General features: G+C 37.8%; 1 protein-coding gene across 2 annotated transcripts; it reads right to left on the bottom strand.

The window, feature by feature from the left end:
• On the bottom strand, positions 1-27,616 carry LOC149812161 (MOB kinase activator-like 1A). Of its 2 annotated transcripts, XM_089993715.1 has the most exons (7): positions 27,384-27,616; positions 24,865-24,913; positions 23,912-24,020; positions 23,621-23,714; positions 18,696-18,829; positions 18,439-18,605; positions 1-348 (listed from the first exon to the last, which is right to left on the bottom strand). In XM_089993715.1, the coding sequence occupies exons 1-7, from the start codon at positions 27,407-27,409 to the stop codon at positions 274-276; spliced, it is 654 nt and encodes a 217-aa protein (XP_089849841.1). In that variant the 5' UTR covers positions 27,410-27,616; the 3' UTR covers positions 1-273. The 2 variants fall into 2 exon arrangements, with proteins under 2 accessions (XP_089849841.1, XP_089849842.1); XM_089993716.1 differs by lacking the exon at positions 18,439-18,605 and having other exon boundaries at positions 27,384-27,615.

Here is a 27,616-nt window from a genome sequence, read left to right as displayed (position 1 = left end):
TTATATACTACCAAATATATACTCAATATTAATATCTACTGGTTTCAATTTTTAATTAACAACAAATGGCACATGCACGGATATGTGTCGTGTTCATGCCCATCGCCACTTCTGCACCACAGGTCAGACAGAAATCTACATTATCAATACACATAAATGAAGCAGGTAAAACTGCTCTAGACACTTTAGCTAAAACAGCACACATTTATGGCATCAATCCATGTCCACATTCTCTGGTTTCTCTTTTGGAATTTCCAGCGTGTTTGGCAGATTTCAGTGAGAAACAACAATGGAGTCTATCAAGTCAAGCAAAGGAGCAAGTTCCCCCTTATCAATCAAATGAAACTCCTGCATCAAAGCCGAATACAAATCATTCAGACTCTTATGCTTCAATTCTCACCTTTAATGCATTCAGCAAAAGTTTGAGCCATGGACTCCACAATAAGACAATTCCTACATTAAATAACAATTATCCATATCGCTTTCCATTGCAAAGCTAGACACAGCAAAAAACCAAAGCAGATAATCTCCCGTGAATACGAACCCAATACCTCTCAGTTAAGATATTCTATTGATTGAAAGCCAAATTTACCTAGTGACCTAAAACCAATGGCCAACTTGAGCAGAAGTCACTGAGTTAACAAGCATTAGAGCCCTTCTAAGAAAAAAACCAACAGTCTGAGTTTTCCAATAATGCTTAATTTCAATGTTTAGATGTGAAACATGATTTCAACTAAAAAACCCATGACAAATTCATTCATACAGTCGGATCCACTTGACAACACAGAAGTAGACAGGATTCTACTCATGGATATGGAGCAATTTTAGGTTTAGGGTAATTAAACTATGGGTGGATTCTCTACTGGACCATGCTACTTCACATCTTGGCCAAAACAGATTTCTAGCGACCTGATTTTCTAGAAACGGTTGGTGTTGTGCAGATATTTCAACTCTTAGGCTCTGTTTGGGAGCTGGATATGGGAGGGGAGGTGGGGATTTAATAAACGCTACCTACCTTCATTGATGTTTGGAAGCCAGAATTTGGGAAATGGGAAAGGTGATGGGAATGGAGATGGGCCTTTTTTCAACCACATCCTCACAAGGATGTCGTTTGACAACCCCACTCTCATCATCCATGTTCTTCTCCACTATCACCCCTCTCTTCTCTGCAACACCACCCCCAAACAGAGCTTTAAAGTATTCAACATAAAAGATGGAAGCACACAAGCTATGTCAAATGGATATGACTGCATATGGGGATAGTCTTTTTTATAAAGATTTCTAATACAACTAGCACATAAGGGAATAGAACACAGGAGTAAAAATGGAGTATCCGTGTGACATGGCACACAAGTGCACTTCCACCAACAAAACTAGTCATTGTCTACAATTTAAGGTTCAAAAGCAATTTCGCTTTCTGGTTTAGCTATTATTTTCTTCAAACATATTCTAGAAGGTTTATTTTACTCCTGTTGAAGATAGGTGGTTTTAAGTGAAGTCCTTTTATATTTGATGCTATTTGTAATTTTGCTTTTATAATGGACTTGGTTGTAATTATTTCATTAAGCCTCTTTCTATTTAACATAGAGAGAGGCCCTAATAACATTTATCGAGTCCTCTCTCTCTCTCTCTATCTATCTAGGGTTCAGTGCATCTTCTACATGGTATCAAAGCGTAGCCGATCGTGGGAGCGTGATCGATTGTGATCAAAGCACAGTCGATCGTGGAAGTTTTCTCGATCATGATCAAACTTCGATCCAATGAAAATACTTTTCCAATCAAGTCAGCGATTAATATTTTTTTTAAGATCTGATGACAGATCTGGGCGTGCTGCTGGTCGTGGATGCTTGCTGTGGGTTTGGTAGCTTCTGGGTTTTTTTTTCGTGACTACCTGTTGCCGAGTTTCTTCTTGGCTATGAGTTCCTGCCGTGATTCTTTGTTGCCGAGTCTTATTTCATTCCAGGTTGACTCTGTTGTTGGTAAGTGTTGACGAATGTTGGTTAGTGGTGATTCTGCTGTTGGTTATTTCATTCCCTGGTGAGTCTGATGTTGCTGTTGGAGATTCTGCATATGTTTGGGCCTTGTTTTTTCGTGATTTCATGGCGTGAGACTTTGCTATCGTGGACATGGGTACAGTTTGCACTGAACCATGTTAGCTCCTGTGTGTTAAACTATTTGCTTTCTGATCTGCCGTGAATGTGTGAAAGATATCAGTGCTTTTATCCTGATATTTCAGCCGTGAATGTGTTAATCTATCAGTGCTTTTATTTCAGCTGTGATACCCTGATATTTGGGCCCTGAGTTTTTTTTTGTATCGTGAGTTCATGTCGCGACTTCCTGGTTTTTTTTTTTTTGAAGAAACAACAATCAAACTAGTAGTGGTGTTGCTCGTGATTGAAAAATGACTGATTGTCGAGCTGTATATGTCTGGGGAGCAGCCCCTGTTATGAAACAGGTTCTGCGTATGCAGAGTTATGTTGGTCGTGATTCAATGACGTGCTGAATTTTTTTTTTTCATGGATGTGGGCTGTTGTTCCTTACTGTCGTGGGTTTCTTTTTTGTGTGTGAACAGTTGCTGATTGTCATATCGGTTGGTGTGTGGGTGGTACACACGTTTTTCCCTGTGTTGATTGGAGTCTGTCTAGTTTTTTTTTGTTTGCTGAACCAGAAGTATGGCTTAAACTTCGAAATGTGATTCAAAATTGGAAAATATTGGAGAATATAAGGCATTTGCCAATCCATTTTCGTACGGCTCGTCTGTAAGGTTGAATGAAACTAACTATGCTAGGTGGTCTAGAACATTTATGATGTCGGTATCTGGACATCGTAGAAAACATGTCTTGTTGGAAGACGAACCCACTGAAAAGGTGGAAAAATATGTTACCTGGAATGAAGATAATGACATAGTTATGTCATGGATTATGAATAGTGTCGAACCTCATATTGCAGATGGTTTAATTTACTATAATACAGCCAGACAGATGTGGGACAATTTTCGAGATACGTACTCACAAGAGACTAATGTGAGTCGTATCCCGCAAGTTGAACAGAAAATATATAATTTACAGTAGGGACATCAAACCTTGGCCCAGTACTATGCCTCCGTAAAAGCTGTCTTTGAAAGACTTAATGCTCACAGACCCCTCTGCTGTTCGAAACAAAAGGATCATCAAGAACAAACTATGGTTGCTCGGTTTCTTACAGGTTTATCTTCAGAATTCTCTGTTGCAAAAGTCCAAATGTTGACTGGTTCAGATGTACCTACTCTTGCTGAGACATATAATCGTCTGAGTAGACTTGCGATTTCTCTTCCACATTCTCAGCCTGTGACTCAGTCATCTGCTTTAGTTGTCTCATCTGGTTATGGGTGTGGAAATTTTCAGAACATCAGAGGACAAGGTCGCGGACGAGGTGTGGGAGGCAGAGGAAAACTTCAATGTACATTTTGTGGAAAATCTGGACATTTAGAAGATCGTTGCTAGGATAAGCATGGCCGGCCAACCCCCTCTTCATCAAAGTCATATGCTCCTAAAGCAAATGTTACTACTCTCGAGGCAACAAAGGCACAGGAAAATATCTCTGCAAGTGAAAGTAGTATCACCCTTAGTCATGCTGAATATGATGAGCTGATAGCTCTTCGACCTTTGAGTTCCACCCCTCCTGTAGCTGGTGTTGCCTATTCAACCAGAAATCATCTTTATCCGACTGACAATAAGTGGATTACTGACTCTGGTGCATCCAGACATTTGTGTGGAAATTCACTTGTTTTTTCAGATCTAAAGAATATTAAGGCTCAGCTTGGAGTCTCATTAGCCGATGGGAGCTCCTCCCCGGATGTTAGTCAGGGAAATATTTCTATATCCTCCTCATTACAGTTAAAAAATGCTCTTCATGCTCCAAAATTTCCTCAAAGTTTACTGTCTGTTATAGTTGCCTTATAAAAGAACAAAACTGTAGAGTAATATTTGATCCAATGGGTTGTCATTTTCAGGATTTGCTGACGGGGAAGAAGATTGGTGGAGGCTATAAAGAAAATGGAATTTACTACCTACATCATCCAATGGGTATTGTTCATGCTGCAGTGGAACATTCATTCAGTCCTGTTCAGTGGCATCGTCGTCTTGGTCATCCTTCATTGTCAAAGCTCCATTCGGTCTTTCCTCAGATTCCTTCCACCACATCATTTCAGTGTGAAGCATGTCAGCTGGGCAAGCATCATCGCAGTTCGTTCCCTTCGAGTCAGAGTCAGTCTAGTAATAAAGTCTTTGAACTTCTTCATGCAGATGTATGGGGTCCTAGTAAGATTCCTACTAGGACTCAGTGTCGATACTATCTAGTTATTGTTGATGATTTCTCTAAGTTGTCATGGGTGTTTTTAATAAAGGAACGATCTGAAGTTCCAAGTATTCTCCAATCTTTAATTCTTGAAATAAAAACTCAATTTGAATCTATTGTCAAGATTGTTCGCACTGATAATGCTCTCGAGTTTAAATCAAAAGGTCTGTTACAATTTTACCAAGATAATGGCATCCAACCCCAAACTTCATGTGCTTATTCATCTCAACAAAATGGGGGTGGCTGAGCGAAAACATCGTCACCTGCTTGATGTTGTCAGGACCATTATGATTCAATCCAATGTTCCTGCGTTATACTGGGGTGATGCGATTACAATTGCTTGCTATCTGATCAACCGCATGCCTTCATCTTCTGTGGGTGATCAAATTCCAATTCATATCCTAAAACCCAATACCCCCCTCTTCTCCCTCTCGCCCAAAGTATTTGGATGTGTTTGTTTTGTACACAAACTTGGCCCTGACCGTGATAAATTAGTTGCTCAAGCTACAAAATGCATATTTATAGGTTATCCCAAAAATCAAAAGGGATATCGATGTTATGATCCTACTTCTCGCCGAGAGTATGTCAGTGCGGATGTCTCTTTCTTAGAATCCACTCCATATTACTCTAGTACCGGTTCCCCGCTGCAGGTTGATCCAACTGAGTCTTGTCCATATTACTCCTTTTCCTTTGGAATCCGTGCCCTCATTCCCGAACCAACCTTCATCCTCTTCCAGATTTCATAATCCTCCATTGGTATATGTGCGTAGAGATCCACCTCCGCAAGTGCCTTCATCTTCTTCTTCCCCTAAGGTAAGTTCTACTGACAATAGTGATCTTCATGATGATGATAACAAGCCTATTGCTCTACAAAAGGGGACACGACAATGTACCTTATATCCCATATCTCATTTTGTCTCCGATGCCAGAATTGAAAATCAGATGAAATCTTTTATTTCAGCCTTATCTGCTGAAACTATTCCTCTGAACTATCAGCAGGCAGAGCTTGATACTCGCTGGAAGCTGGCTATGCAAGAAGAAATAGATGCTTTAATATCTCAGCATACATGGGATCTAGTTGATTCCCCAGCAGATGCTGACATTGTTGGATGTAAATGGGTATATACCATAAAGTACAAATCTGATGGTTCTATTGAAAGGTACAAGGCCAGATTAGTTGCCAAAGGGTATACTCAGACATATGGTATTGATTTCTTTGAAACTTTTTCTCCTGTTGCCTGGATGGGTACCATTCGTCTTGTTCTCTCAGTAGCTGTTCAGCATGGTTGGACCTTGTACCAATTAGATGTGAAAAATGCATTTCTATATGGGAATTTATCTAAGACCGTTTACATGCAACAACCTCCAGGATTCGCGGTTGAGGGAGAGTGTCAGAAGGTGTGTAGATTGAAAAAGGCGATTTATGGCTTGAAACAAAGTCCTCGTGCATGGTTTCAAAAGTTGTTTGAAGTGATGTCACGCTTTGGCTTTAATAGGTCAGCTGCAGATCATACACTATTTATAAAGAAAACTAGCTCTGGCATAGTTGTTATGGTGGTATATGTGGATGACATCATTCTTACAGGAGATGATGTGAAAGCTATTGAAGCCACAAAGGCTCATCTTCAAAAACACTTTGTTACAAAAGACCTTGGTTCACTCAGGTATTTTCTGGGTATAGAAGTTGCCAGGAGCCGTGAAGGGATGGTTTTGTCTCAACGGAAGTATGTTCTTGACTTATTAAAGGAAACGGGAATGTTGGGAGCTAAACCAGCAAATATTCCCATGGACCATAAAGTTCAGTTGTTTGAAGAAGGGTCAAAACTAGTTGATAGCAAAAGCCATCGCTCCCTAGTAGGGAAGCTACTGTATGTAACTGTGACCAGGCCGGATATTGCTTTAGCAGTAAGCAAAGTTAGCCAGTTTATGGACAAACCAACTGAGGTACACTGGAATGTGGAAAGGGGTTATTGTTCAGGAAAGGTGAAACTCTGGAGATAGTGGCCTATTCTGATGCTAACTATGCATGATCTGCAGTGGATAGAAAATCTACCACAGGATTATGTGTGTTTCTGGGAGACAACTTGATCTCTTGGAGAAGTAAGAAACAAAATGTGGTTTCTAGGTCGAGTGCAGAATCAGAATATCGGACTATGGCCCAAACAGCTGCTGAATTGATGTGGGTTTGTACTGTTTTTCATGATCTTCAGGTGAAGGTTTCCTCTCCCATGACCATGATGTGTGATAACAAAGCTGCAACATATATAGCGAACAATCCTGTATTTCATGAGAGAACAAAGCACATTGAGGTTGATTGTCACTATGTAAGGGATATGGTTCAAGCTGATCATATCACTACCAAATATCTAAAGTCGGAAGACCAAGTTGCAGATATGTTTACAAAACCTCTTGCTAGACCAAATTTCTCAAAATGTTGTGACAAGCTGAGCATGATTGATATCTATGCTCCAGCTTGAGGGCTATGTAACACGGACTCGGCTAAAGGGTTGCCGCACCCGAGTCGACACGCCCCGACACGGGTGCGGACTCGGGTGCGGCTTCGGACTAGGTCAATGCCGAGTCCGACTCGGTCAACGAGTCGAGGCCGAGTTCGTCGACATTTTGGACTCGGTCAACTTTGACCGAGTCCAAAAATGTCCATTTCGAGTTTTAAATTATGTTTTGGATCCAGGTCGGGTCCAAACCCGACCTAGATCCAATTTTTTTTGGCAGCCGAACCCTAAAAGGGGTTTATCGACAGGGAGAGGGGCTTACCCTCTCGATTTTGCCTCTCCCCCTCAGCCCCTGCAGCTTTCTCCTGCACCCATGCCGGCGATCCAGACTCCGGCGACGGTACCCATAGGCAGCCACCGTCTCCCCCTCCGTCAGGTATGTCGACCCTCCTGCACCCTCTGCTCGTAGCCTCCCTCCTTGCACCCTTTGCTCGCAGAAGAGGGGCTTGCCCCCTCTCCCTGCACCCTCTGCTCGCAGAAGAGGGGCTCGGCCCCTCCATTCTTCCCTGTTTTTGCAGGGGAGGGGCTCGGCCCCTCCCTGTGCTTCCCATTCATAGAGGAGGGGCTCGGCCCCCCTCCCTGCACCCTCTACTCGCAGAAGAGGGGCTCGGCCCCTCCATTCTTCCCTGTTTTCGCAGGGGAGGGGCTCGGCCCCTCCCCTGTGCTTCCCATTCATAGAGGAGGGGCTCGGCCCCCCTCCCTGCACCCTCTGCTCGCAGAAGAGGGGCTCGGCCCCTCCATTCTTCCCTGTTTTCGCAGGGGAGGGGCTCGGCCCCTCCCTGTGCTTCCCATTCATAGAGGAGGGGCTCGGCCCCCCTCCCTGCACCCTCTGCTCGCAGAAGAGGGGCTCGGCCCCCTCCATTCTTCCCTGTTTTCGCAGGGGAGGGGCTCGGCCCCTCCCTGTGCTTCTCATTCATAGAGGAGGGGCTCGGCCCCCCTCCCTGCACCCTCTGCTCGCAGAAGAGGGGCTCGGCCCCTCCATTCTTCCCTGTTTTCGCAGGGGAGGGGCTCGGCCCCTCCCTGTGCTTCCCATTCATAGAGGAGGGGCTCGGCCCCCCTCCCTGCACCCTCTGCTCGCAGAAGAGGGGCTCGGCCCCTCCATGCTTCCCTGTTTTCGCAGGGGAGGGGCTCGGCCCCTCCCTGTGCTTCCCATTTAACTTTATTTTATTTACTTATTTTCTTTTCAGTTTTCACTTTTCAGATATAATGGCGAGTTCTAGCGGTAGTGTCAATACATTTGGTTCAAGTTCTAACCCTGAATTAGAAGTTTCTCAACCACTTTGGAGGCTTGTGACAAAAGGGATAAAAGCTAGTAGTGGTGGTGGTGGGAATGTGCAGTTTCATTGTAATCTATGTAAGACTGTTTTCACAGGTTCTTATACGCGTGTGAAAGCACATCTTTTGCATATTCGTGGTCAAGGAATTAGGGCATGTTCTGGGGTTGACAAAGACATGTTAAAGCAATTAAAAAAAGAACAAGAGAAAGCTGAAAAGAAGAAAATTGCAGAGATGAAAAGCGATTCGATTAATTTGTCTTTTCCTACTGCTAGTGATATACAAGAAGAGCTTTTAAAGAAAAGAAAGATGGAAAGCAATAAAACAATACAAGCGTCATTCAAAAACATGGCAAGAGCAGAAATTGATAAAAAGATTGGTCGATTCTTTTACTCAAGCTCAATTCCTTTTAATGTAGCTAGAAGTCCATACTGGAAAGATATGATTACATCTTTGGCTAATTGCAATTTGAGTGGTTATGTGCCTCCTAGTTCAGAAAAACTAAGAACAGTCATTCTTGCAGAGGAAAAAAATAGAATTGAAGACTTGCTAGAGACCCAAAAATTTGCATGGAAACGACATAGAGTGTCGATTGTTTCTTATGGGTGGACTGATATACAAAGGCGACCACTGATAAACTTCATTGCTTACTCACTTAATGGGCCAATCTTTTTGAAGACTGTTGATGCATCTGGAGAGTATAAAGATGCTGAATATTTAAAGAGATTATTTGTTGAAGTGATAAAAGAAGTGGGTGAAGAAAGTGTGGTGCAAATCATTACTGCCAATGCTCCAGTTTGCAGTCGTGCAGGAATGAATTTGGCAAGTGAAGATACATATTCACATATTTTTTGGACTCCTTGTGCAGCACACAGTTTAAATTTGGCACTTAAGAGTATATGCAATCCATCAAAAGACGATGCACATGCACATGAAATGTGCTTATGGATTGAGGAAATAGAGCATGATGTTCGAAATATTAGAAATTTTGTTGTAAACCATCATCATGCCCTTTCTATATTTAATAGGCATTCTGATCTCAAGTTACTGAAAGTTGCTGAAACTCGTTTTGCTTCTCTCATTGTTATGATAAAAAGAATTAAGCAACTCAAGAATGCATTGATGATGATGGTGGTTGATCAAGATTGGGATTTTTATCGTACTGAAGATGATGTCAAGGCTCAAGCTATCAAAAAATGCATCTATGATGATTTTTGGTGTGATAAAATTACATATTTTGTTGAATTTACAGAGCCTATTTGGGAAATGCTGAGAGAAGTTGACAGAGATGTACCCATGCTTCATAGAATTTATGAAATGTGGGACAATATGATTGAAAAATTTCAAAGTATCATTTTTAAACATGAGAAGAAAGATATTGCACTTGATGATTCAGAATTTTACAATCATATACATTCAGTTTTAGTGAGAAGATGGGATAAAAGCAATACACCTTTGCATTGCATGGCACACTCTCTCAATCCAAAATACTATGCAAAAAAATGGTTGACAGCAGGTGTTGGTCGTGTTTCTCCAAATGAAGATCCTGAGATATCAAGAAATAGAATGATATATTTGGGAAGACTTTTTAATGATCCTCACATGTTTAAGGTTGTAAATAGTGAGTTTGGCAAGTTTTCTACTGGGAGATTTGATTCTTTAGCAGCACTTGTGGCAAGGGACGAGGAAGATCCCCTTAATTGGTGGGCAACATATGGATCAGAGACACCAAATCTGCAACGTCTTGCAATGAAGTTGTTATCCCAACCTGCTACATCATCTTGTTGTGAAAGAAATTGGAGTACATATGCTCAAATTCACAACATTAAAAGAAACAAACTCACTAGTAAAAGAGCAGAGGATTTGGTATATGTTCACTCAAATCTACGATTAATTTCTCGCCGCACCAAAGAAGAGTATAGGTACTTTTTTTTCTTTGTATTCAAAGTTTGTATTTAAATATTTATATTCAAAGTTTTAAGTTAGATACTAATATAGTGATTTTTTGATGCAGTTGTGGACCATCCAAGAATTGGGATGTAAATCCAGAAGATTTTGACTTGGAGGGAGAACATAATTTACATACTCTCAACATGGACTACCTCGATCCTGTTCTTCCTTCTAATTCAGACGATGAGGCAGATTTATGATAAGTTTTGTTGTTTATCACACTCACAAGCTTCTTTATGTGTTATATTTTGGTAAGTTTGTGTTGTTAAGAATTGCTTTTTTTTTTGCTTTAAAATTTACAATCTTTATGTGTTAATTTATTGTTATATATATATATATATATATATATATAATTATAATATTTAAAATATATATATTTATAATATATATTTTTTAATATATATATATATATAGCTGAGTCCCCGTGTCCAAATTTTTTGGAATTGCGCCGCACCCGTGTCGCACCCGCACCCGCACCCATGTGACATAGCTTGAGGGGGAGTGTTGAAGATAGGTGGTTTTAAGTGAAGTCCTTTTATATTTGATGCTATTTGTAATTTTGCTTTTATAATGGACTTGGTTGTAATTATTCCATTAAGCCTTTTTCTATTTAACATAGAGAGAGGCCCTAATAACATTTATCGAGTCCTCTTTTCCTGTGCAGCCGTCTCTCTCTCTTTATATATATATATATATAGGGTTCGGTGCATCTTCTACAACTCCAATTTTTATTAAAAATTTCCTTTATTATTCTAAATTCCAATTTCAGTATTTCTTTTCAAGATTCCTTTTAAATCCAAACAAGTTACATGTTGTGGATACCTAGAATACATAACATCCAAATCTAACAGTTCCATCAATTTCAGAGGTTTTTAGTAAAATTCATATTAAATTAATTTCTTTTTAATTTAAGAATCAAGAACAATTCCTATAAATATCTCAATGTATGCAGAGACTAACTGGATCCTGTGTTATTATAACATCTATGCATTTCTATATACATAATTGAAAATAACATCACTATTATGTATGAAGAATCTAAACATTTAATATGCTCATAAATGAGAATGCAAATGGATGTATTATGCAGGCCTAGATGCCCTTTTATGTCATTGACATATTAAACAAGGAAAAAATGTGTCAAACTGTAATAAATGATTATCTACAGATGCATGTTTTACAATGACAGACAGCTTTCCAGCATCAAAGAGAGTTCTCCAGCACAGATGAACGGAATGTATCATATAGCTGAAAGTAGGGTTGCATACAGGTTAGACCTAGGCAAAATCAGTCCTAGGTCCAATTTTGCAGTAATTAAACTGGTTCCGAGTCTGGATCTGACTCGGAACTCACACAGAATTCTGGATTAGGGACCGGATCTCACTTTTATGATACCAGATCCAAAGTCCAAAGGAAGCTGCCTTTAGAAAAAGCAATGGGTGGTGGCCATTCTGTAATAAACTCAGCTCAAAAGTCACCCCCCTTAATAAAATTATGAGCAGTGCCATTTGCTTGTATTTTTGCACTTTACATGGGTTGATTTTATTAACATCTATTATATATACCCTGCTCTGCCCACTTTCCCATTTCATTTTACAACACCTAAGGTACAGGAGAAGGGTGGATCGGGTCAGGCTGGACCTGGTTTTATTTTTTTTCTTTGCCTGGTTCCGACTTGGATCCAACTCAATCTGAAACTATTGGTATCAGATTCAATCCGTTTTTTAAACAGAACAGATTTTTTTGTTCAGATCAGCAAAGATTAGCTTTGATCAGGTCTGAATCGGGTCAAGATCTGAACCATTTGCAACCCTACCTGAAAGGCAATGAGGAGACAACCATCTGCATAGATCTCAAAGTTGACAGTATATCCCGGATTACAATAAAAACAGAATAATATAACATCTATGAAAAAGATAAATGGCCCTCTTACATAAGATAAAAAAATATAACCTAGCAAACAATTGACTATCTGTGGTGTTCTCTTTTCCTTTTCACCTTCATTTTCTCTACAGGTAATGGATGTGCAGAGTCCATTCATTTATTTAGCTAATGATGCAATATGCAACTTCAAATTCTACCATTACCGTATACACAATATCACAATGCAAACCTGAAGCATGTGCTGTGAGCACAAGCATTTGTGTGTTCAACACAGCAATGAAAATGATGTCATATGTATTCTCTGTCATGTCGACATGCAATTTAGTGTGTTTCCTGTATTGCATGACATAACAACAACATGGATACCATATGCCATGACACTTCATGGACACAGTCAGACTTGTGTAAGACAGTATCCCTAACTTCTAGCTTTGTTTCTCTGTTTACTATCTTAATCCTTTATTACATAGTTACTTTTTTTTAATGTATCATGATTGTTTCAATTTTCAACTTAGATTTATTATTTAATGTTTATTACAGGCCTACAATTGTGCGTCAAATGACAGCTGGATGGCTAGATTGTACTATCAAAACTGAGGGGTCTCGGGTTCAAATCCCACAGCGTTGTGCCCTGTCCCCCAGCTTCCTGTAAGAAAAAGGCTTACAATTGTTGTTCAAGCATACATGGACACAAACATCTGAATTGCATGTACATATGTATATGTTGTGTCCCCATGTCCTAGTTTTACACATCCCAATGTAATAGGCTCATAGCAAGCATTCTACACATACTTCATACTTGTATCTGTGTCTATAGGATGTATTTGTTAAGAATGTATATCTAATATATATAGACATCTTTTTGTATATTCAAATGTATGTATTGGGGTATTTTGGTCATTTCACAGTGTAATAGTGGCCAGCCCATTAGGGGCTGACTTTGTCTTTTTTGTCTTTTTTTATTTTTATTTTTGTTTTTATTGAAACATGAGTTTGATGGGACAACTCCAACTAGCTGTTGGAGCTTGAGCCAGCCCAACAGCTAGTTGGGTTGCCCTACTCTTCTCTTGTTATAAATAGGGGTTCTCCTCTTGTATTCTTCCATGCTTTTCTAAGCATTTCAGCAATATACAAGATCCTATATTTCAAGTTGTGTTCTTTGCTCTTTAGTGGCTTATGTGTACTTGACCCATAAGCGGTCCATTGTGTTTCCATATTATGTTTTTGTTAGCCCACAAGAGGCACTCTATTGTTCTTGTTCTTGTTTCGTAACATGGTATAAGAGCTTTGATGCTCTTGGATTGTGAATTTATTTGTGAAGACTAAGAAGAGGATTCAAAAGATTGGTGGAGCATTGGTTTGTGGGATAGTTGCATTGGGAAGTGCACCATCAAGCCTCTTCAACAAATTTCTTGCTATCTTCTCTCTTGTCTTTCCTCTTTTGCTTTATCTCTCTCTTTGTTATAAAAATGGAGGACGAAAGAGAAGTTGTTGTCTCTATTCTCGTAAAACTCAATGACTTCAACTATGTGATGTAGGCATCTATAATAAAGCACAAAATATGGAAAAAGGTCTATGGGGTTTGTTTGATGGTACCGAAAGAGAACCTAAACTTATGCCCACCAAGATGAAAAATGGGAAAAAAGTGGCTCTGAAAGGGGAAGATATGTCCAAGGCCGTTATCAAATATGAGAAAAAATGGAAAGAATGGAGGATGGGTCACTCCAAGATCATTGGGTGGTTCATCAATAGTGTTGACATAAAAAAATACTCTAGCTTAGCAAAATTTGATTTTATTAGTGATACGTTAAAATACCTTAAAGACATACATAGTCTAATGGACATAGCACATCCACGTAATTTGCAAAACAAGGTAAAAACCAAGACCCAAGGAGAGATGAGCATTATAAAATATTATAATGCTCTACCTCTTCTTTGGAATGAATTGGTTCTTTTAGAGTCTAAGTGGCTCTTTTAGAGCCTAAGTGACATTGTCCTTAAGATGTAGAACTCCGTGAAAACAAATTAGAACAAAACATTTCTATCAATTTTTAAATGGGCTTAGACCCGAATCTGAAAGAACCAAATCGGTTCTTCTACATAGATGAGGGGTACCTACCATAGTAGAAACACTTGAATGAGTTGACTATGGAGGAAAATAGGTTGAAGAAAACCCCTTCAAGTAAAGACGAAGAATCTGTGTTTGCTATGTCAAGGCCCGAAAACCACACTAGGGCTTATAAGCCCCTTTTAGAAGAAATAATGAGAATGAAAGAAATTTCAATGATTATGAAAAGAGTCCAAACGATAGAAGAGACGACCATGAATACAAGATGAGTGGCAAAATAATGTCATTTTTGTTATAAACTAGGTTATATCAAGCCTTTTTTACCCTAAAATGAGGAGAGAAGATAAAAAGAAAGTAGCTTCCGTGAGACCATCTATTGAAAGAAATGGTGTAGATGATAACAACATTGACTCATTATCTTTGGCACAACTCATGGAGGCACTACAACCAATGCTCAAGACCCAAGCTTCCTCTCTCTCGAACACGACCGTATCTACATGCACTGATTCCAGTAAGACTTCTAGGATTCTTGATTCCAGTGCTTCTTTTCATATAACCCCAAACGAGTTCACACTATCCGAATGCCATATTAACCCAAATGATTTTTATGCTTCAACCGCGGATGAAACTTTAAAAAACAAAAGTTTTGGAATTTTGCAAAAACATAAAACCTTTTATGTACCCAATGTTAAAATTATACCAAAATAAAATTTAAACCTCTTATATGTTTCTCAAAATGCAGATCATGAGTATAAAATATCCTTTTCCAGTCTAGGAAGACGATTGGGCGAGGCCATAGAAGAGAAGATCTCTATGTTATGGACAATTTTGAGTTATCAAAATATTTTTTTGTAATTTTGTGGAAAAGAAAGATATAAAAAATTGATACAAGAGATTAGGACATCTTAATGTATCAAAATTGTGTTTGTTTTCATTTCTTGCAAATTATAAAGAAAAAGATTTAGTTTGTGAATATTGCATTCTTGGCAAAATGAAATCTCTACCTTTTGGACCTAGTCTTTTTACATCAAAACAATCATTTGAATTAGTGCATTCGAATGCATTGGGACCGGCTCCAATCATATCCAAAGAAAGAGTATCATACTATGTTATTTTTATGGATGACTATATAGATACTCTTGGATATATTTTCTTAAACACAAATCCGAAGTATTTAATTGTTTTAAAAAATTCCATTGTTATACAAAAACTCAATTTAAGGCAACATTAAAATATTTAGATCTGATTCCAGAGGTGAATTTGTATCAAAAGATTTCAAGGACTATCTTAATTTGCATGAAATTATTCACAAAAAATCTTGTCCTACTTCTCAACAAAATAGACTAGCCGAAAGAAATAATAAGCATATTGTTGAGACTACTAGAACACTTCATATATCAAGAAATGTTCTAAAAAAGTTTTAAGCTGAAGCCGCACTTATGACAGTTTATTTGATAAATAAAATGCCTTAAAAAACTATTGAAAACATTTCTCATTGAAAAATTATTTAAAACACCTCCGGATTACAATAGGTTAAGCATTTTTTTTCAAATGCTTTGTTCTTACCAACAAAAATGAAAAACTTTCCGTTAAAGTCATTGCTTGTATTTTCTTGGGATATGCTGAAAACTAAAAAGGATATAGATGTAATGAAATTTCAAAGGAGAAGTTATATGTCACAAGAAATGTTACTTTTCTTGAAAATAAAAATGGATTTAGTAAAAATAATATCCAAGAGCATTGTGATTATTCTTTTCTTTTTTATTCTGTCAATGAACATGATAAAGTAGTAAATTGTGATAATGTTCATGATGTGCATGAGAACGACAATAAGGACACTCATGATGCACATGGGAATGAGAATGAGAATGAAGGTCTAGATAATATAGACTAATCTCATGATGAAATTCAAACATATACTTGATATACCGAAAACCATCTTCCATGTGTTTTAGAAAGATATTTTCAAAATCAAGATATAGATACATCTAGTATTAGAAGATCCATGAGAAATCAATATATAGATACATCTAGTATTAGAAGATTCATGAAAATTTCAAAAACTCCTAGATTCATTTTCTATGACTCCTTTGAACCTAAATATAGAACATGTCTAATGGCCATACACTCATATGTGGAACCATCCTCTTATAATGAAGTTAAAAATCACCAAGAACGAATTGGCGTAATGAATGATGAATTAAAAGCTTTAGAAAAGGCTAAAACTTGAGAAATGCAAACACTACCCAAAGAAAAGAAAACTATAGGACATAGATGGGTGTATAAAATTAAAACCAAAAGTGATGGAACATTAGAAAGATATAAAATCAAACTAGTAGCCAAAAGATATAGTTAAGAGTACGGCATAGACTATGCTGAAACCTTTGTCTCAGTTGCTCGAATGATCACTGTTAGAACCCTTATTTCTATAGCATCAATTAAAAAATGACCCATCTTTCAAATGGATGTAAAAAATATTGTTTTGAATGGTAACCTCAAAGAGGAAGTTTACGTGGATCTCCACCAGGATTAAGTTTAACACATGAAAAAATTCGTCGGTTACGAAAAGCTTTGTATAGTCTAAAACAAACCGCAAAGGCTTGGTATGATAAATTCAATAGTTTAACGACACAACTCAGTTTTAAATCATGTTATACTAACACTGCATTGTTTGTTAAGTCTTTTAATGCAGGAATGGTAATATTAATTTTCTACGTTGATAATATAATTATCATAGGAGGTGATAAGAGTCGTATCAAAGATGTGATCAAAGCCAACTTTGATATGACTGATCTTAGTTTTTTATGATACTTTCTTAGAATAGAAGTGACTTAATCACCTCGTGGTTATTTGTTGTTCCAAACTAAGTATGCAGCAGATATCATAGAAATGTTAGGACTTTCTGATGAAAAACAAGTTGATATTCCATAGGTCATCAATGCAAAGATGAAGAAAGATGATGGAGAACCTCCGAAGGATCCAACTCCATGCAGACAAATGATCAGAGTTTTATCTTATTTCTCTATTACTCATCCTGATATTTCTCAGGTCATTCATTCGGTTAGCTAATTTCAGCATGCTCCCACTACATTACATATGAGTGTTGTAATGAGGATTATCAAATATATTAGAAACTCTATTAATTATGGGTTATTTCTTTCATCATCTTCCCCGTTAAAAGTTATTGCATATTCTGATTTGGATTGGAGAAGGGATGTGAATGATAGATGCTCAACTACCGGTTCTTGTGTTTTTATAGGTGATTCTCTAATTTCATGAAGATGCAAGAAGCAGTAGAAGGTGTCTCTCTCTTCCACTAAAGCAGAGTATCGTGTCATAACGACTACTACTTCTGAATTAGTATGGTTGAGACAATTGTCAAAAGACTTGAGAGTTCACATTGCAGAACCCTCGAGATTATGTTGTGACAATAAAAGTGCAATATACATTGTAAGCAATCATACATTCCATAAAAAAACCAAACACATTGAAATGGATTGCCATTACGTTCATGAAAAATTTATGAAGACAACCATCACGTTGTCATATATACCATCTAAGTATCAATTGACATCTTTACTAAAGCGCTCCCGTCACCTAGATTTCACTTCCTCCTTGGCAAACTCTTGATTGTTACACCGTGAGTTTGAGAGGGATGTTAAGAATGTGTATCTAATATATATATATATATATATATATAGTCATCTTTTTATATATTCTATATTCAAATGTATAGGTATTTTGGTCATTTCAGAGTGTAATAGTGGTCATCCCAATAGAGGCTGACTTTGTCTTCTTTTGTATTTTTTATTTTTATTTTTATTGAAACATGGGTTTGATGGGACAGCTCCAACTAGCTGTTGGAGCTGTTCCCAACGGTCACCCATGTGACCACTAGGAGCCAGCCCAACATCTAGTTGGGCTGCCCCACTCCTCCTCTCTTGTTATAAATAGGGGTTCTCCCCTTGTATTCTTCAATGCTTTTTTAAGCATTTCAGCAATATACAAGATCCTATATTTCAAGTTGTGTTCTTTACCCTTTAGTGGCTTATGCGTGCTTGACCCATAAGTGGTCCACTGTGTTTCCATATTGTGTTCCTTTTAGCCCATAAGAGGCACTCTATTGTTCTTGTTTCATTACAGTATTATGTATATATTATTGAAAGAGACAAAATGTAGGTTGGGTTTGTATGTGTGAAATTGTTACCGAATGAACAATCACAAATACCCAATGTTGACAATTTGAATCTTGTCTACTACAGATTCAATTGTTTCAAAAAACAACCTTGAAACACACTCTTTTACCACCTAAGAACAATCAATAAAGCAAGGAATCAATGAGTATAGGAGATATTTCAACCATAAATAATTAATACAAGAGACGATAGAAAATAAATAAGTTGAAGGACTTACATATGTAAACAGAATGAAATGTTTAAAGCAAGTATTGAGATGAGCCTCTTCCTTGAGGCTCACAATCTTCTGAAAGTGTGAGTGATAAATATGGGCATAAACACGGAACAACCGCTTGAAAATTGTCCTAACTACTACATCTCTGAAATTAGGGGGGAATGGTGTCCCTGCGGCAAATGTTTAATGAGTCTTAGTGGCTGCATGGATATGGGATACAATCTGTAGCTCATATATAATATAAGGAAACCACATGTTACCAAGTTTTTGAGGAAATATGGATTCATCATCAAGCTGTGCTTCAATCCAATCCATCAAATACTCCACATATTTTGGTGCAGATACCTCTATAGGTTTTTTTATTTGAACCCCATCAGCCCACCTGTACTCATACCTGCAAAGGTACACCTGCATTAGATATCTGGCATATTAAAATGTTACCATAAATTAGATCACAATTCTAAATTCACCACCATTAATGTAGAGAAACAAAATGTGAACACAGGTAGGAAATGGGTACATAATGCGAAATCAAAATCCAAATCCAAAATGCAAACACTAGATACCAATCAAATCTGGATCAAAATCATATCAATTGAGGTAGGATTGAATTTGGATATGAGATATATGTGGTCATACTGGATCCAATAGGAAAGATTAAAATCTAGATTTATATTTTTTATATTAAAAAATTGTGACTGGATTGGATTGTGATCTAAATCTGAATTGGACCCAATCTGTGATACTTATCCAAATTCAATCTGAATCTGAGTAGCATCTGACTGAAAATAACATGTCAGATTTGGATTGGATAGCTGACTACATCCTACCACTTTGTACCCCTACACAGACATAACCTTAATGAGTGTTTGGTACTGTCCTAGGAACAATACAAATAACACGTCTGTTAGAAGATGATCAACCAACAATGATCCCTCACTAATGTCAAGCCAAACATTGGAGTTAACAATGCTAGTTCCAACTCAAAAAATGCTGCCCTAGTTTACTCATTTTTAGACCCTATGTAATAGGGGTAATTTAAAATGCCAAAAATACCCTTGTCAAACTGGTACTTATTTGGGTGCTTCAAGGTCTAAAAATTCCAGAAAATATATAAAATGCATCGTTTACTTCTATGAATATTTCATCCTTTGCTTTTTCACTTATATTTTAGTGGAGCGCCTACTTTGCAATACTAATACTATGTCCATTATGTATGTGTATATGTGCAACATAGACAATCCAGCCACATCTTTGCTGGCTTTTGTAAAACACTAGTTTAGTTCCAGCCACATCCATGTCGTACCGCACACCAACACCCATACTTATGTGATATAGTTTATATTTAACTATGCAAAGCATAGGTGATAACTCTTAGTATGTGGATTCAAGGGTTGTCAATCATATATCGAGTAATGCAATGCAAATTTTCAAAGTTAATTCCATATTTCAAAAAAGGAAAAATTGCATTGGTGATCACAATATGCCCTATTTCTCGCATAGATCTCATGTTCCCACAACATTCAATATTCCAAGCCTGCCATGCTTTTCATGTTCCTCAAATTAGGCGGAATCATGTTTTCATACCTCAAACTGTCAATAATTTTGACTCTCATTATGTTTTCTCTCATCTTCCTGTTCTTGTTAAAGATCACATTCAAATCAAGTGTTTGGTAATGCCAGACATGGATATCTATATGCTTTCTTCTTTTCTATTATTGTTAAAGATCCACATTTGAAACAAGTGTGAGAATGGCAGACAAGGATATCTATATGTTATAAAAGAGGCTTCGGTGAAGGATTTTCAGTTTGTCTCTTCTATTCTCATGCTAGATGTTCAAAAGTCATATTAAAGAGTCGAATAGATTATCAAATAGTCCTCCTGGTCACTATTTAATGAGATGCTCAATGCACTGTAAATTTGGTTTCACATCTCTCTAACTGGCAGCCTGAGCACTTCACCATTGCACCAAGCAATGGCCCTCATTAGAAACATTTTGATGACACTATTAAATATGGGCAGATACATACTTTTAATTGTAATTCCGTTATATAAATTACTTGTAATTCCATTATATAAATATTAATGAAGGAGATATCCAGTGCAAATTTTCACAATCAGCAAGGCCATTAGCTGCCGCTAATCTTTCCTCTTCTCTTTGTTTCTCTTCTTATTAACATATTGGTCCTCTACACCTAACCAGTATAAAACAAAATTTGTAGAATAGATATAGAAAGACATAGCAGTGAAACAGAAACAGAATCCAAACACAATGAGAATTTGAAGAAAGCACCAAAGACAATGCTGAACTCATTGATCAAATGCATATGTTTTCAGTTTTCTAATAAGTTTTTGATACTGTTATAAATGCTTACTCTTCCTGATTTCTTCTACAGTGTCAGTAGATAATGAAGTTTGAGGCATGGTTGGCAAACTCGGTGAGTCGACTCATGACCCGGCCGAGTTGACCCGTATCGGCAAGGAACCGAGTAAAAAAATCAAGCTAACTTGTTTATAACCAAACTTGGCCGAGACTTAACATTGACTCGGACGAGTCGACTGAGTTTCATAATGACTCGGAGGAGTCAAGCAAAAACCAAAGTAAAAATATGGTTTCTTGAAAAATCACAAAAAAATAAAATAAAATAATTTTTTTCTTGGTCTCCTTTACTTTCTGCATGATGAAAGCTTTTTACTTCTCCCAAGATAGAAATCTTCCCAAGATGGAAAGCTTTTGCCTCCATCTTTACTTTTTCCAAGATGGAAGGCTTAGAGGCTGCCCACCCACGTGATGTAGGTAGAGCCTTGTGATGTGTGAAGTGTTAAGGAAGGAGAACCCCTTTTTATAGATTATAGGAGGGTCATCCTTCTACTTCATTTTCAATGTGGGACTACTTTCATAATTCATAATTTCATACTATCCCACACTCCCACATATCAATTTACCAGTGTCACCGATATATTGGAAATATCGCGATATTATCGGCAATTTCAAGCTAGCCGTATTTTCAATATATCAGAAAATTATATATCTCGCGATAATATCACGAGATATATTGCTACAGAAAACTGCATGATTTTCAGATTTTGATTTAAAAAAACAAAAAACAAAATTATTAAAGATAAAAATTTGAAAAAATCACTATAATTAAAAAAAAACGACCTTGGCCTCAAAATTTGGTTCGATTTGGTTTAAAAAAGTGACCTTGTTCTCTTTTTCCTATTGTTAGATGGATGCTATAATTATTTGTTATGTTGTTAGTTGTTACGTGTTAGTTATGTAGTTACTAATTTATTGTTTGTGAGTTGTTAGCTACTAACTTAGTTGCTCATTTATCAATTTATCTTGTCTATTTTAAGGTCTTTATCTTAGTTTTCTTTCATTTTTTTATTTTTTGTATTTTTAGTTATTTTTTAGATTTTTTATTTAATTTTGTATATATTGCCGAGATATTCTCAAGATTTATCAACTTTTGAAAATCTCACTGAGAAATACCCTCGCTGAGAAATTACCTTTAACGATACAAGTGACTATCTATGTCACACGGACTCGGCTAGGGAGGCGCTGCACCCGAGTCGACACGCCCCGACACGGGTGCGGACACGAGTGTGGCTTCGGACTCGGCCCAGACTCGGTCAACGCCGAGTCGGACTCGGTCAACGAGTCGAGGCCGAGTCCATCCTTTTTTGGACTCGGTCAACGTTGACCGAGTCCAAAAATTATCCATTTTAAGGTAAAAAAAAACATTTTTGGGGCTTCTGAGTCACTGCTTATTCTGGTTGAACTGGGTTTTCTTAAGCTACTCTCATTTTGTGTTAAATGTTGCTAGAATAACTGGAGTCTCGGTTGGTCCTTTTAGTAGTTCTGTTAAATTAAGGACTTTGTGTTAAGATTTTGTTATGGTGGGATTTTTGGAATTGAAAATCTTCATTATGTGATTCCTTGTCCTGTCAAATTGGGTGCGAGATCCCTGCCCATGCATGTCAAGGATGGTTCACTACAAATAACCATCATAATTATGTGCAGACAAATTTTTTGGGAAATTTTGACATTTCTATCTTTTCCTTTTCTTGGCAGTATGTACATTTTTTGCAACGAAGCCTCAAACATAAGCCCCAGAAAAAAAAATTCCGGGGGGCGCTGCCCTCTGGCAGGGGCGGCCCCCCCTGGACCTCGCCCGCTGACAAGTGCCGGGGGGAGCCCCCTGACCCCCCTTTCTGCAAGGGCAAAAGTACAATTTGCAAAGTTTATAAAAACACTCATGTTGGTGCCAAACTTTAGAGGACAATATCCACATATATGCACACAGGATATATATATATATATATATATATATATATATATATATATATATTAAAATATATATATATATATATATAGCTGAGTCCCCGTGTCCAAAATTTTTAAAATTGCGCCGCACCCGTGTCGCACCCGTACCCATGTGACATAGGTGACTATGCAATTTACACATCCACTTTGATATTTCATGCCATCTTTCCAACTCTCTCTCTCTCTCTCACATACATTATATGGTTATGTCCTTATTTTTTATTGTTTAACTGATCAAGATTTTCTCAAAAATGCATTTTATTGAAAAAACCTAGAAATATTATTTATTGAGAATATCTTGAAAACAAGGTTTGTGATTTTGATTATATATATGTGAGAAATCCATATTTCAAATGAATATACTCTTTGGAAAATGTTTTTATATTATAAAATATATGTTTTATCTATTTATTTTAATAAATTAAATAAAAAACATGACTCGCCCGACTCACAAAGTTAGGTGTGGCCGATTTGATACCAAATTCCGAGAATGCCATGAGGCTATGCGGTATAATAATACATTTTTAATTTAAATATCGATTTCTCTTGGTAGTTAATGCCAACAAATTTAATCTGTTTTAAGCCGCACAGACTCTACGATATATAACCACACATGGCAGCCAACCAAGGCTATATGTCAGTGAATATGCAATCTCAAAGAACCAATCACGCTAATGTTCAAAATCCATACTAATTACAGATCAATGCAGCCATCATGAATGCCTGAACTTCGTATGGCTGAGACAACAATAAAATCAGGCACAAGAAAATGATAGATGTGAAGTATCAAAAAGGATGTCTCTTGTTTCTAGCAATATAATATTAACGTGGATCAGGATTAATGAAAAGATTACTTGGGTCCTGCAGTCATTGTTGGGCAGCTATTAGGTGTGCAGAACTCTGTAAGGGTACCATAGAGCACATTCACCTGATTAAAGAAATCCACGGCTGGAAAAAAAGTCAATGTTTAGTATCATTTTACATGAGGTCACCGATCAACAATGGTAGAAGTCTTCAGATTCTAAAAGAACCAATATATCAAGTTCTCATTATAATGAATGAATGCAGGAACAATCCTGAACTTGGGGGGCTACCCCACCAGAGGCATGGTTAATTTAGCAAAGCGTGAAGCATGAGTTACATACTGTTTACGGCCAACCACTCATACAAATCTTCTCCTGGTGGAAGACGTACTGCTTCCCTCAAGTTCCCACTACCTAAGGTTGCATCAATGTGCCTTTGAAGCTGTGCACCCTGCAATAACATACAGCACGGTTAGGTGTCAATTAGTTTTCAGAGATTTTGTTCATTTTGTGCACTGACCATTTTAGTCCATTACCAAAACTACTTGCAAAATATAGAAAACTTAGAATGGCCATATAACCCAGTGGCTGGATATCAATGTGAGGAATATCCACATGACACATGCAATCAAACCAACAACCCACTAACTGAGTCTCAATTGCATATTCAGGTGAATCCTATTCACATGACATGCAAAGTCAAAATTATTCCCCTCAAGACAGGTAACAAGTCCATGAAGATGGCTTATTTGTCCACAGATTCATATCCAATCATAGTTCTTTGCATCAAACTAAGGATGAACCTTCACTAGGTCATGCTAAAATAAATCCCTAAAGTAGTTCAAATTAAGAGGGAAGAGGTCAACTGCAGATCCATTCTAGCCTCACATAGCAGATCCTTCTGGTGCAGTTGGGAGGCATCAGACATACAAGCTTTTCCATATGACTTAAAGAGAAGCAGTATGTGCCACCAGTTCGACATGCATGATTATTCTTAGGTGTTCTTCCAGTGTGGCAAGTAACCAGCAGGCTATCAACTAATCCAGAAAAGGGGTTATCCTCCCTTCTCTCAGCAGATCCAGAGCATGTTTCCAGATGCATCACTTCCTCGGAAAAAGAAACATGCCAGTCTTCTGCACAGTTTCTCCACAATAATAATAATACTTATGTGAAGCAATCTTGCATACGTTAGCTACACGTTTGTAGTCTAAATAGCAGGAATTGTAGGCACACTCCACAAAATGACAAGGAAAAAGGTGTAGGATGCAATAGTCAATAGTGAGAGGCAAACCAACCTTGCTGCCAGATGGTGTGCTCTTCTTAGGACGAAATGTTTTCTGATTCCTGTTTCCATAAAAATCATATGTTAGAAAAACACCATGAAAAAGGAAAAATAAGAAGGGGTGCACATTGGACCAAGTTCCCAATGGGCCTTCAAATACCTTGCCCAGAAAAGGGCAGGCTGGGGCCAAAACTTTGGGCCAGAGCCAGTTGAAGCAGGCCTAGGCCCAACCCAACATGACAAGGGGCTCAGACTCAAGGTGTATGAAATTCTTAAAATGTTTTATGCTTGTGTTCTTTCTGTTTTAAGTTTTGGATAGTTTATAAGGTTGAAACTACTTGATCCATATGTATTCAATCCTTTGCAACAGCTTGTTTGCAATTTGTGGTAGCCCTTTTAAGAAAGGTATATCATGTTTGTAGGGTGGACAAGGGCTTTCTTAGATCAAACCTCTGAGGGTCCAATTGGCCCTAGAGAATGTGACCTGGCCCTGCACTCATCGGGCTCTTGTTTTGCCAGGTACAAAAGACATGACCTGATTATGCACTTGACTGCCATTCTGAATAGAAAATTGACCAAATGCAACTAGCTCATAAGAATCACATGTATAATTGCTACTACTAGCATATCCAAGTGGTACTCTCTTATGGGAGAAAAGTTAAAAATTCAAATGTGATGTGATTGAAGTAGCCATAGCTACAAAAACCACTCAAGACCATCAGCTGGAAGGAGTTGACACAACAACCAAAAACACTTTAGGATACAAAGTGAGGGACTAGAAGTGTTACAGAACAAACTCAGAGAAAGCACAAAATGTATGAAAAGGAAACGTTGGGTGAAGGGTACTGATGGAAAAAAAATGTGGCAATCTATGTCATGAGAACCCCTCACATAGCCCACACATCCATGTCAACATTGACAGGACATGAACATGGATGATGGTCGTGAATGGCAATTAAAGGACAGAGACAAACATTTCTCCAGCCAAATCAACCCCACAAGGCAGAAAATATATTGATCAACTTGGTGAACATCATGTACCGATGATCTTGAGTCTTTACTTGGAAATTTATACTTGCAGATTGCACTTTGGAATCTGGCAGTTTGTACTTCTGCTTCAGAAGGGCCTATAGAAAATTTCATTTCACAATTCTGCTTCCCACATCATTTTCCAATTCCACTTCCCTCTTGACGAAAAAGTAAAAGCCTTTTCTTATGTGGAAAGTCAGCTATTTGCCCGAACAGAAAGATAACATGTTTCAAACCACCGTTGTAGCTTTTTATGACCATAAGGTAGAACAATAACAAATTTTAACAAAACGGGTTCCGTTCAAGTTGAAAGATTATTTAGAGGTTGGTCAGCCAGGTGATTGAATGACACGAAGGCACAAATGTATTTACTGCATGCTTAATGATACTAATTGCTTGATTCTGTCATATAAGCAGATGCTGATGATAAGCGATGAACCTCTCTCAAGAGTCATCCGTCAGCGCATGGAACTGACATGCTTTGCAACAATCTCAAAAATGTATAATGGAGATGGATTGCAATTGGATAAAGTAAAATGCCTAAAAAGCCTGATCACCATTCCAGCGTCATTGTTCTTGCTCATATAAGGTTGAGTATGCTCATTTACATGCTCAACCTGGTTGTGAAACCCAAAATCTTCCAACTGTGAGGACGCAGATAATTGCACAAAATAACTGATCGTTACAGGATCCGTTGTATCACAGGTTATAATAGCACGCCATCCAAAATCAAACTCATTTATTGCACTTAAATGAATGGCATGCAGCACTGAAATCGTACATGTAAAATCATGCATAAAAATCTTCATCTAAAGTTCCATCGAAGAATTCATAAATCCACTGACGCTTCTTCACAGTCAACTTCTCAAACACACACACAAAAAAAAAAGAGAACTCATCCGATTCCTACAATAACAAAAAAGAAACAAACGAAAATTTGTTCTCACAAAACGAAAAGGAAACTATAAGTCATTACACAAAAGAAAAAAACTTTTAACATGCAAAATCCGCAAGGCAAATCAAGAAACATCCCAAAAGCAAGTAGATTCCCTCGTAAACCTAGCGGCTCCCAATTTGCACGCAAAGAGATCAAAAGCAAACGGAACTTCCCCCAATTTCGAGGCCGCAACATAAATTTCTGAGTTCACACGTTCTCCTTTGATGATCGGAAAATATATGCTAGCTATCTCGGTAAAATCAATCGTTTCTTACTCAATGAAAGATAAAAAGCCAGCTCAATCGGAGCCTTGACGTCAAATCAAAGATAAACTCATCGATCAGCAGTAATTTTGACAACGGAACAAAATTCTCCATCAGAGAGAGAGAGAAGACAGGGTTTGGCACTGAAATCCACGATTCCAAAACCGAAGTTAAAACAAACGCTGCTCTGATAGCGACATCGAAACGGAGAAAAAACTCCATGCACATCCGCGAACTAGATTTCCTAATTCTCCATTAGCATCAGGCAGATCAATAAAGGAGAATTAGGGTTAGGCCTTTTACCTGCTACCGAGACCGAAGAGGCTCATGGCGCTACCCTCAACTCTCTCGCTTCTTCTTCTTCTTCTTCTTCTTCTTCTTCCTCTGTTAGCTTCTTGAACAAGGAAACGAGAAGCCGCAGGACGACTCCCTATTTATTTATTCACACCGAATAAATTTTTCTTTTCATGCGATTCGCGAATCGATCAAACAGAAAACCCAACGAAGAAAGGTCGAGAGAGAGAGAGTGGAGTCCA

Source organism: Nuphar pumila, chromosome 17, assembly GCF_984573655.1.
Source record: "Nuphar pumila chromosome 17, dmNupPumi1.hap1.1, whole genome shotgun sequence".
NCBI lineage: Eukaryota > Viridiplantae > Streptophyta > Magnoliopsida > Nymphaeales > Nymphaeaceae > Nuphar > Nuphar pumila.
This window is presented reverse-complemented; position numbering and strand designations above follow the sequence as displayed.